At 40.4% G+C, this 12,635-nt stretch overlaps 1 protein-coding gene across 1 annotated transcript in view; it reads left to right on the forward strand.

Annotated features, from left to right (window-relative positions):
- The first annotated feature begins 4,102 nt into the window (after nt 1-4,102).
- The window catches only part of CAMK4 (calcium/calmodulin dependent protein kinase IV), a 140,110-nt gene continuing 131,577 nt past the window's right edge, over nt 4,103-12,635 (forward strand). The window contains exon 1 of the mRNA XM_036403680.2: nt 4,103-4,359. Coding sequence (XP_036259573.1) covers nt 4,187-4,359 — 173 coding nt within the window. The 5' untranslated portion in view covers nt 4,103-4,186. The remainder of the gene's footprint in view (nt 4,360-12,635) is intronic.

Genomic DNA, 12,635 nt, shown 5'->3' on the forward strand with positions numbered 1-12,635 from the left:
TCCTACCAGGCGACTTCTGGTTTATGAAGCTTGTCCTCAAGGAGGTGGTTTATTTAGGTTTAATGACTCATAGACTTGTGGACCAGCTTTATTTTTTTTTTTTTTGTGAACCAGTGCTGTTTGATCCTGCAAAATGAAAGGGAATGCTTCAAGTATCCTCCTACATCCTAGAAATCAAATGATTTATTGAATCACTTAAAGAGGGACAGGAAAGATAAGTGAGTATGGTGTAAAGATAGCTGTTCTGTGTGCCTTCCCACAATGACTATAAAATGACCCTATTGATACCCTCAGCCCACATAATGTGGTTCAGAGATGGGTGAATCACACTGTTTTCCAACAGTTTATCATCAGGCAATCACTTCTTTTATCTCCGTTTACATGTCTGCTTTTCCCAGTCACAGGCAAAAAAAAATCATCTTGACTTCAAAACCTGTTAGTAGGGTTTGAGGTAAAGGGCACGTTGTTACTCTCCTTCACCTCTAATGTCACTCTGCAAAGGGTCAGTCTGCTCCTCTTTGTTCTCTTGCATAACGACACCTCCTCTCCAACATCACTATTCTCTGGCCTCTCCCAGCACTGCATTCATTCTCACCTGATTTAAACTCTTCATTTACATAGCTGATGAAAGAGCCCATCTTTACCCAGCAGCTCTATAAATCTTTAAGTAGACTTAGATTTACACATAAAACAGCATGAAAGATGATGATAAATTGAGAGACTGTGATGAACTTGTTCAATACAAGTAATAAGGCTTCCTATACATAAATAAAAACAAGGAAATTCGCAGAAGTTTTTAGCATTCCCAACTGACAGGCATCCATGGAAGCTTACATAGTGATTCAGAGGTACTGGAAGTTGAGTGAGAGATGAAAGATGTTACAGAAAATAAAACCTGATGCAAGGCTTTGTATTCAGCAGGGAAAATCAATGACAGGGAAGGGAAGTGAAAGCTTTGGGGATTTGCCTTGATCTCAACTTCTTTGACTTGTATGTGACACAGTTTGAGCAACCTCTGTTTCAGAAGACTTAATCTGCATTACAATTATCGCTGGTAAGCATCTGGTCTAGCACAGGTGGAAATGCAGAATCCATACTGGATCATCTTTGTAAAGAAGGAAGCTCTAGTACACGAAAAGCACTTTGAGAAAAATATTCCTTAATGGGGACTATATCTGACAATTTGCTTTTCATAGATAACCTTTACTACAATAGGCGTGGACACATTTGTACCTTCAACAAGAAGCTGCTGCAGTTTGGCCAAGAAGAAATACTGACCTAAGTTTCAGAGGATTAACACAGTGCTCTTTCAAATGATGCCCACAAACTGGAAACTACTTATTCAAAACTGGGACAGAATTTGTTTTTTGTTTTTAATTCCTACACAAGGCCTAACTGCTAGAATTGTATGAAAATTTCAGAAGTCAAGTTTAAAAAGTTCCTATCCTACATTTACCTTTTAATTTAGCCTTCTATGGTATGTTCTGCTCATACCTGGTGCAGTGATGTCTGTACAAAGGACAAAAGCATTCACAAAAGAGGACTACAGCAACCAGGAGTGCAGAAAGATTACTGATCCCACACCTCCACCAAGACACCAGATAACATTCCTGCTTTGGGGCTTAAATTTATGGGTGACAGGCTAGAGGCAGAAAATTGGACAGCTCTTGCATGTATGTTTTGTTCATATAAACTGCTTCCTCCTTGACCTCCCTTTTTTGTTTGAGTTTGTAACCTGGGTTTGTTGCCAGGAAAATTATGATCTTTGTATCTCCATAATAAAATTTTGTACATAGTGTGTCACAAATTGATAAATGAAGATTTGTTAGCGTTTTAGTTTCATGTCCAATAAAGTTGGTGCAAATCTTCACGTGTTTAACATAGACCTGAGTTGGAGCACTGCACATTTGAAATGCTGTCTTTGGTTTCCATGAGACTGAGAGGCATTTTTTTGCTGGTTAGATACAGTGTGCAACCTGAAGACTTTTAATTCCCCATGGACATATTTGGATATCATGATCTTAATTTTTGAAGGATGTGGACTTTCTGAAGAACAAGGTCCAGTCAGTTTTCAAGTACAAGGTTGTCAGCATCATGCAATGCTGCTCACTTTTGAGTCAGAGTTTCAAAGAAAGTAAAATGCCTTTTCTAGGTATACCCTAGTCAAAAAAAAAAAAAAATCAAAAAAGAAAATCCACTGGTGCTATGTCATTTACCAAGGAGCAGCTGAAGGCTCATAGTAACTATACCTAGATCATTAGAGATATGAACCTGATTGCAGGTACCTGGATAAATATAGTTCTACTAAAATAATTTCTTCAAAAACCCCACCAGAACAGAATTATATCTGCCCTTTGTCTTGCAGAATACATTAGAAATTTGACTGAAAATTCAGTGTAGAAAACCACTGTCTTCTAAGTGTGCTGATTTGCCATTTTTTGTGTGTGTGACTGTCTTAATCAGTGACCATTTCTTCTCCCAGGAGATGCTGTTAACAAATAAGATGAAAAAGTGTCAAAGTGTCACCTATCAGCCAAAGACTTCTGAAGAAAAGCTCTGCATGCACCAGCAGAGGCAGAGCAAGCTGGGGGATTGAAAGAGGGCACGAGCAGCAGTGAAACGGCTGCCTGGTGCTCTGGTGCTGATATCAGCCCTGTAACTGATAGTGGGTGCTCTGGGCATGACGTTCATCTGAAAGGAAATTTGGAGTTGCTGTCAAACTGCATTTGATGTAACTTGGTTTTCTAATCAGGACTTTGGGTTATTTTTTCCTGACTTTCAAATATGAATTTGAAAATGATAAAATCTCAAATTACAGTGGGGTCTACATTTAAATTTTATAATGGCAGTAACTCGAAGCAAAAAGGTTTTATCTCTCTTTTATCTATTTCATTTATCTCTCATTATCTCCCACTACTAACAAAGACTAGTTTAGGATATACTTCTATTATCTGGATACTCAGAGAGAAGCACTTCTTTGTTAAGATCTTTGAGAAATTAAGAGGTTTAGAATTAAGATTAATTGCCCCATCTGGTTACAGTTAGGAACTTATAGAACAGTAAAAGACAGACTTGTTTATGAGGAGGGAAACATCAATACACCTGAATCAGCAAAACACTGTGCTTTATTTGAGGAAGAAATACGATGTTTAAAAAACAGGCCAGTGAATTGTGGTTGAAATTTGGAGAACAATACTTCGTCCTTTCTGCTGTGCAGTTCACACATGGTCCATTTTACCTCCTGCCTGTGCTGGCATGGCAGTGCGAGTGGGTGTAAGAGCACAGAGAGGATGTGAGTGGGATTGCTCTGGCACACTATGCATGCGAGGCACACACAACTGCTGCTGTTTTATTTCACCACTACACCAACAGAAACGACCCTTCTGTAGATGTTTCTGGCTAAGGATTCTGCAGTCGGGGATGTAGCATGCTTTAGTATAATTCACATGCATTTCATAACCTGCAGATTTCATAACCTGTTAGAGAGTGGCACTGCAGCAAAGCAATTTTATTTCTCTGTGGCTTCTTTTAGCTCTCTGGTGGGAAGAGAAGATGTGTTTTGGGGATTTTTATAGTCATGTTCGAGAATTTGTCAGTCTCTTTCTTTCCCACTGCTGTTTGCCTTGCTCAGCCTCGGCCCCCACACCCTCTCCGCCAAATTCACGGCAGAATTCCTGAACTCCCGCTCGGAAACTGGAAAAACGCTGCGGCATGGCGGGCCGGCGCCCACCGCCCTACGGGCTGCGCATCCCGCCCGGCCCCGCCGCACACCGCCCGCGGATCGGGATGCGATTCCCCCTGCCGTGCGCTGTCCCCTCGCGGGGCCGTGTCCCGCTCCCCGTGCCGCTGAGCGAGCGGCGCTGCCTCGGCTCAGGCCGGCCCCGGGTGTCTCCCGCTGCAGGCGCGGCTCGGCCGCTGGGCTCGGCGGGCGGAGGGAGGGAGCGAGCGGGGGGCGATGGAGGTGAATCCCCCGCCCCGGGCCCGCCCCGCCGGGCTGGGCACCCGCCACCGCCTCTCCGGGGCGGCGCGGGGGGAAGGAGGAGGAGAGGAGAGGGAGGGGAGAGCGAGGGAGGGAAGGAAATAAGTAAGGAAGGAGAGAAAGAGGGAGGCGAGGTGTTGCCGCCGCCTTGTCGCTCTGCGTTCTGCAGCCGGCGCGGAGAGGACAGCCCTCGGCAGGCGTCCCGGCATGCTGAAAGTCACCATGCCCTCCTCATCCTCATCCTCCTCGTCCTCCTCATCCTCCTCCTCTGGCTCCTCGGCCGCCAGCCGCCCCGGCTCCGCCGCGCCCGACTACTGGATCGATGGCTCCAACAAGGACACCCTGGCTCACTACTTCGAGCTGGAGTCCGAGCTGGGACGGTGAGGCGGGCCGGGCCGGGCCGGGCCGGGCGGGCGGCCGGGCGGGCGGGCGTGGGGCGGCCGGGGCTGGGTGTCCGTGCCCGCGTCGCTGTGGCCAGAGCGGCAAAACTTTGGCGTGCCAGAGCGGCAGCGGGAGACCGTGCGGCTTTCACCAGGGGCAGGCTTTCGAAGGAATAATCCCAGCTCCCCGGGAGCCAAGCCGAGAAACCCCCGGGTGAAGGGAATGATTTTGGGGAGGAGGCATCTCTGCGCTTGGCGGACGCTGGCCCGAGCGGGCGGCTCTCGAGCAGGGTACCTGTGTGCTGCCTGTGCCCGTGCGCTGCCGGCTGAAGGGTGGGCATCACTTCAGAGCGCCGAAACGCCGCCTCATGCGCGGCATCCCTCACGCCAGACCTTTCACCGCTCTCTCCATTAGCGGAGCCGTGCGCTCACAAAACTCCCACCCGAGACAAGATTCCCTGAACAGGCCTCTGCAAGCAGGGTCCTTCCCATCGGGGTGCAGGGTAGGCGAGGGAGCTGCTGCATCTTCATTCATTAATTTTTGCACTACTGCCCTGGTGATGGTCCTGCACAGCAACTTAAAGATCCCAAGTGTTCAGGTTCTTAAAAACTGATGTCTGGTATAAAAACTCTATATCTGATGTGCAATTTTTGCCCTCTTAATATATTTGTTAGTTCATGTTGAATTTTCAGGTAGACAGTAATGTGCAAAAAAGTGGAAAACTGCAGGGTCTTTGAAGTTCACAGTACATGACTTAAATGTGTAAGTCAGTAGGTAGCAAATAGCAATTGTTAGTTTTGCCAATGATAGAGCATTAAAACTCCTGAATAAATGTGGGAAATTTGCAGATAAAAACATGGTTGCCTTGGAAGAATACTTTTTCCAGAAAGAACATGCAATGAAAGTTATTGCTACAAAGCATACCTGTGCTTTCTGTACCTTAACTGATAGAGGCAGGAAAAGTGATAGAAATACAATATAGCATAATTCTTGACTTTCCGCCTAGGTCTTATACATCTGCTGCTACTTTTTTTCCCCCACTATTGCTGCTATTCCTAGCCAGATTTAATAGGTATAATTTTATGTATGGTTATCACATTTATATTTGACTTCACTGTACCCCTGTGCAGAAGCATAAAAATATAAAGCAGGAAATATTGGTGTGTTGGTAGTGTGTCTAGAGTCATCAAAAAAGGACACCAAACAAAATACAGCAGTTGATACCAACCCTGTCACCTGGATTAGTACTCTTCTCTGGGGTCTGTCTAGAATCCTTCCACCATTTGTGATAGTGACTGTGGGCTTTGCTTGATTGCAATATGCATTGGTGATGCATCTTGGGTTTGTTGCATAAGGAAGTGTTTTTAACATATGAAATCTCCAGGTTTTTGTAGGAAGAGTTAATGCCTGTAAAAGTACTACAGTAAAGATGAGATGCAATGGATTTTCCTAACTTGCAAGGTGAGAGAGTAAATGCTGAAACACTAACAAAAGGTTTGAATATAGAAGATAACCACACCCAAGCAGTGTAGAGAGTGTAGAGACCCTTAAGTCTGCTCTGTTCCTGGTTAGAGCTAGGAAGTAAGATTTAAAACACAAACAATACAGGAGAAAACAACCATCTTAGTCAAAGATTAAGGTAGAGAAGGGACAGTAGAACTTGGAGTGGTACATGCTCTGAGAGAAAATTTCTCTAATGGGTCTAATGGATCAATGAGATCTTGGTCCTTAGGCCAGCTTTGAGATCTTTTCAGAGCCAGCACCCAGAGTGCTAATGGTTGTCTCAGAATTCCTCTGATAGGTGTATCTTGGCAAATCTATAAAGAAGATCCAACAATCCCTCTTGGTTCCCAAGTGTCATATGAAAGTGTATTGCTTTGTCTTGGTAACCCTTTCTCCAAACTTTTAGTTTTGCATATGGTTTTGAGTATGTCTATAAAAACAAAATTATTCATTGCTTAGTTAGGTTAGTGTTGGGGAAAATGTGTCAGGTGAGGCTGAATAATGTGGCTATATGATCCCTTTAGATGCAGTAAATAAAGTAATATACTGAAATAACCAATGAAAAATACTGTCCTAAATTATCTTTAGCAAATACAGGGATTGAAAGATGTCTTTTGGCAGACTCCAAAGATCTGCATTTGGACAGCTGTAGCCAAATATGGGAATTTCCATTTGGAAGGAGTGCTCCTTGTGCAAAATATATCTGACATATCCCTAAGACATCTTACTCTGTAACTCTTGCTTGCATGACTAGCTAAGGAGTCATGGAAGAAGAGGGAGAGGATCCTTTAGAAAGAATGATAAAAGACCTTTAAGCTTAGGTGGGAGTCAACAGTTGTTTTTAAACAGTGGAGTTCCACAGGGATCACTTTACGTGTCTGTGCTGCTCAGCATGTTCATAGATAGAGGGGTTTAACAGAAATATTTGCTGGTCTTTGTAAATTGTCAAGGGTTTAAAGGTTGTGTTGCCTATAAAGAATTACAGAAAGGAACAACTTACTCTACTGTTGGGGCATTTAAATAGCAGATGAAGTTTGGATAAATAAAATGGCATGGATGGAACATCTCATTAGAGGTGCTTGTTGGCTGTTTTTTTTTTTTTTTCTTTCATGCAGGCTCTTGGGGGTATCTGTCAAAAAATGGGGTATCCAGTCAAAACTCAATGACAGGAGGTAAGGCCACTTTAGCACAGTATACTGCAAGTCCTGGACATGGATACTATGGATGCTAAGGGGTTACATGGACTTAATGGGCAACAAGGCAAGTTAACATGCAGGAAATCAACTAAGACTTATTAAACCTGAAGATGCTAACTATTGAACTGTAAGATCTTGAGAGTTTTCAGGGTGTTCTCTGACAGTGTTGACAGGAGTTTGCTCTATTCTTACATTCTTCTTGAGGCATCTGTGTTTGGCCACTGTTCATACTCTGGGCAAGACAGGCCTTTATTCTCATTCTTTTATTCTGTTTTTATGTTCCACTGAAGCCCTGATTAGTTCACCTTCCTCTTAATCCATTTTTACAAGGGTTTTTGTGTATAAGTGGAGCTCAAAATACTATAAATGTGAAATTTTGTGCTTTGCTTTAAAAAAATGTCTTTCTTTTACAGGTTGCAATTGTTGATGTAGAGTTTGGAATTTTGTTCTGAGTATGTTTTATCTAAAAGCTTATTTTCCACACTCCCTTGGAAAAAGATGTTGAAAATGTTGTACTCTAAACTTGTATTTCCTTAAGGACTGAAACCTTTTGTTAGCCTTATATAACCTTTGCTGTATCTTTGGGCTTTTGGGCTGGTCTAAATATGGTATTTGACTGAAGAAGAAATTCAGCAATGATTTTTTTTGATACTCAGCAATATTACAAAAAATGGAAATTTTTTTGTTGGAATTTTACTTGACAGGCACCCTCTTTGCCTAACTAACTACACAACTATCTCAGTTGAAACTGTCTAATGTTACTATTGTAGGCAGATTACAAATCTATTAAATGGTCAAAAGTAGATTAAAGTATTTCCAATCAAATCCTTCAGGCTTTCTTTCTTCCAAGGTTATCTTTTCCTGCCTGGGCAATCTTTCAGCTGTGTGATCCTTGCTGAAGACTGAGACTGAAAGGCTCTCAGTACTTGGCACCTTAGCTTGGACTGACAGTGTGAGCTGAATCATAGGTGGTTTATGTCCTTGAGTTTTTAGCACAGAGAAAGTTTAAATCTAACGTACAGTTTGAACTCAAGATTTCATAGTGCAGAATGACATCTTACTCTGTCAATCCTATTTATGAAAGCTGCCACTCTAACACGTACTTTTGTAATGGCAGAAGTAGATGAAATCAGCTAACTTCTTTGTTAGCTAATTTAAGCTAACAAATCAAAAACTTCTTTGTCAAGCTGATAAAAGCATTATTTTATAGAAATGGATTGGTTTTGCACTTGATGCTTGGAAGTTCAAACAATTTTTGCTTTGAAAGTATGCCAACTTTTTTACCCTCCATCCCCTCATTAAAAAAAAAGTTCCTTTTTCTGTTCATCTCAAGAGTAATTTATTTTACAGACTCTTTGCCCTGTTTATTTTGAAAAATCATTTTCACAGTGTGCTTTAGGGTGAATTTAAATTAGGTCTGTCCCTCCTTCCTAACACTCTTGGTCACTTGCTTGTGATTTTTTTTTTTTTTTTTTTGTGGACCTGAGAATTTTCTGAAGTGATGCAGGGATGCAATTGACAGGCAGCACGTAGCACGTGTCTGTGGTGCTAGCTGTCTGACTGTGAGAGCGTGGAGTCCTTTTAGGCATCATGATTTGATTTGAGCAGAAACTGCCCATGTATTTGTGCCTGTGCCACAAACTTCACCTTGCTTGTAACCCTCACACCTTCAGACAAGCAGGAAGTATTTTCCCTCAGACAGTTCCTGCCCATGGGGGGGAGGCTGTTGAAGAGGTGGGCAGGGTGAAGTTTCTGACTTGGGTACCAGAAACCAGAACTTGCAGTGAATAGCCCAGGCTTTGACAACTAAAATTCTTTACTCAGTGCAGGGTGTGATTTTTTTCCCAGTTTTGTCTGGTTCAGCTCAACAACTGGTTGATTTGGAGGTAAAAAGCTGTGTTGAAAAAGCAGTGAAAGAAAATGTACTATTCCATAAATAATACCTGAAATGAATAGGTGATCAGTTCTGTGTAAATCTGACAGCTTTCTCATACTTAAAAAAAGAGCTATTAATAATGAAAAATTATGATAGAGAACAGTTATTTCTTGATTTTCAAGGTTTTTTTTTTCCTGTCAGCCACCATGCATTTATGTCAGTGGTTTAGATAATGTTTTCTAATTTGAAAAATTATATTTCTAGTGGAGAAAATGAATAGCTCTTGAAGTAAGTACTCTTAAGAATAATGAAAAAGTTTTTTACACAGATTGGTTTTAGGAGTGAAAATCATATAATTTGTGTTAATACAAGAATTGTCAGGCTTGAAAAGCATCACATTGAACTGCAAGAGGTAAGATGTAACAAAGTAATTCTTTTAGCATATTACGGAGAGAATCACAGAATATCTTGAATTGGAAGGGACCTACCAGGATTATCGAAGTCCAAGTCTTGCTGAAGAGAGAAAATCTGAAATCAAATAAGTATTTTCAAGAGCAATTGAAGAGAGTGGTTGTGGAATAAGCCTGTGTGATTCTGGGTGGAGGGCAGATAAATTTACTGAAGTTCGGTGGTATCAGAAGCGTATTATATGTTCATTCCACACAGTATCTTTTTGTGTGTGCAAGTGTGCACACTGTTGTATAAGGGATTGTAATGGACACAGTTTAATAGGCAGAATTCTTCCAGTGAGAGATGTTTAAAGCTTGCTTGCATAGTAAATAGTCACATTTAAAAAGACCACCAGTTATGAAAAACTCAGTGAAAAAATACTCAGCAGTTTGCAATAGCCTGTGCCCCATCTGTGGAAGTTCAAGTGCTTGCTAGAAAGGGCTAACTGTCCTCTTCAGTCACTAAGATCAAAGAAATTTTATTTTCCTGAATAGTCTCTGAAAAGTTCAATAAGGAAATTTTAAAAAATAGTCATTCCTAGCCCTTATTTTGTTTAAAGTGTAACAAATTGAGCCAGCTTTATTGCAGTAAATGAGAACAATTCTTCTGTAGTCTTCTGCTATCCACAATATTGACTGGGCTTCAGGAAAGCAATCTTCTGACCTGCACGTTGTGTGGAAAAACCTGCAGAGGTTTGAATATTATTTTCATCTATATGTATGCAATATGAATGAGCCATTAGTAGGCTCATTACAAGTTTGGACTGTATAACTATAAAGAACATGTACTTCCTTGTGCTTTGAAAATGAAGCAGAATTTAAGCATAGAAACTTGCATATTTATTTGCTCCTTGCTTCTTTACTTAGGTATTCTTACCATGCTTCCTCTGTTCACAAAAAGCAAGCCTTTATTATCTGAACAATCAGTAATTTCACAAGGAATATTCTTTTTCCAGGGATGATAATTCTGAGAAAGGGAAACCATTTATTTCCAAATGTTGGTGCTGCTTTTTTTTCTTGGTTTGTCTAATGTCTTTTCTGGTATTTATAATTTCTGTTTGTCTTCCATAAAAATTAAAAAAAAGGTAAGAATGACACGTTTTATGACCATTCACTGATATACTGGAAAGTGTCTTACATTTTGGTGTTAGTGATGCTTTATTTGGCCTTGCATTGTCAATGTCATTATTATCATAGTTTACTCTCTGTTAAAACACATGGACAATTGGGGCCCATCCATATTTGCATCTGTTGCCCCATGAATAGATTGATGAGGTGTTATTTTACTCCTTTCAGTTTTACTCCAAAGTAATTCTAAATTAGGAAAATCTATGTAACAATATGACTTTGCAAGTGACCACTCAATGTGTAGCAACTAAAGATTTTGAATTTGAGCTTCAGGGAACAAGAGGAGAGAATCCACCAAAGTGGATTTGGTTCAGACATGAGTAATGGTTTGGACAACATGGTGCTGTAGATTATAAGTTTGCCTCCTTTCATTTATGTGGTTATCTGTGCTAGAGATAAAGGACCATAAAATGTAATAGAGAAGGAAGTGGGAGCCCTCCTGAGGAACAAAAATAATTATAAAACACACTGCCCTTTGACAGTTTGCTATCTATATACTGTGGCATTTTGTGGGGGATAATGTAAAAGCAAGTCCAAAAGTTGTAATTCACAGCCTGAAAAATAAAACACTAAATTTTATGCCCTTCAACAAATGTATAGTCTGTGTTCCAATGCATACCTTGCTGTGAGCATCCATATGCCACAGATAAGATGCCAGAACTCCAACTTTATCTCAGAACTGATGTCATCTCCACAGTCCTTTTCCCCAGACCCTCCTCACCAGAGACATGTGATGCTTTTCTCCTCTGGCCTGTCTCCAGGCATTGTGAAGAAAAACCAAAAACACTTGCTTGGATTTAAGGAATAGCTGTCAATTCTAAAACAAGGTCATTTATGTGTTCCTCTCCATGCTTTTCCCCACAATAATTTTTCCTTCTTGCAAATATTCATATTTTCCTCTCAATTTAGATGATTATGAACACACCAATATGTTTACTTTTTTTCAGTCTTTTGATCTTTAAAGCATATCCATGTCTACCAGGTTCACTGCCTTTGGGTACTGATACTGCATCTTAATATAGTCAATTTAGTGTGATTTCATTAATGAAGACAACCCTGATTGCACCACAGACTTTAACAATTAAAAAATTCCAACAAATTGTCTTGGTTTTGTGTTTTTGTATTGAGGTGACTGGGAGGGACAGTCAATCAGATCAGCTGCCACTGGTATTATCTTCAAGTACTTCTGAAATAATGTTCATATTGATTTTCTCTAAATAGTCCTTGTTAACATAGTCACACTGACAGTGCCAAAGGATGTGGTATGTGATTTTATTTTGTACTTAGCTCTAAACAAATTAAACACACTGTGCTGAAATTATTGGACTTCTGTACCCTTCTACGGAAGGCTGGACATAAATTGTGCAGTTTTCACTTGATAATAAGATCCTTAGATATTATATTTATTGGTGATTAGTTGTTTGAATTTTATTCAAAATTGACGACATATCTCTTTCAGAATCTCTAAATACAAGACAACATTTGCTGTTTTCTGACATATTAGGTATCCTGCACCAGCCTAAAGTTGTGGATCAACAAGAGTATTTTAAGAACATGCTTTGGACCAGAAAAACCTTGGTGCTTTTGACACAATATGATTGTTTTGTATTAATATGGTGGTATTACATAGTTTTAGATTTTTGCTGAGAAAGTTGATGTTTTGGTAAGGCTTATAAAATCCTAAGAAAATCTGCCATGTATAAGTACTGATTTTTTTTTAATGTATTTTTTTAGCCTATTGACATATTTTCTATTTTAATGAACCACATTTCTGATCTGATGTACAGTGCTTTACAGATGTTTGGGTTTTTGTCTTCCTAATGGAAAATATGTTTATCAGCTTCCTGTGTTGTGCAATAATGATTTCTTAAAACTGAATGCAACACATACTGAGGACTCCAACATCATTATCATAATCTGTGCTCAGAGAGCTGTAGGATACATGTGCATGAATGTTTTTAGCTGCCTGCTTTGAGTGTTCCTTCTCTATACATTCTCTTCAAACCCTCATGATTTTCTAGCTGACTAATAAAATTAAAATTGAAAGGGTTGAAAGCTGATTTTGTAATGGGAAGCAACACTTTAAGGTGTAGGTACTGATGACCCCTTAGGAAATGACTGAT

The sequence above is a fragment of the Molothrus ater genome, assembly GCF_012460135.2.
Source record: "Molothrus ater isolate BHLD 08-10-18 breed brown headed cowbird chromosome Z unlocalized genomic scaffold, BPBGC_Mater_1.1 matZ_random_MA35, whole genome shotgun sequence".
Lineage (NCBI taxonomy): Eukaryota > Metazoa > Chordata > Aves > Passeriformes > Icteridae > Molothrus > Molothrus ater.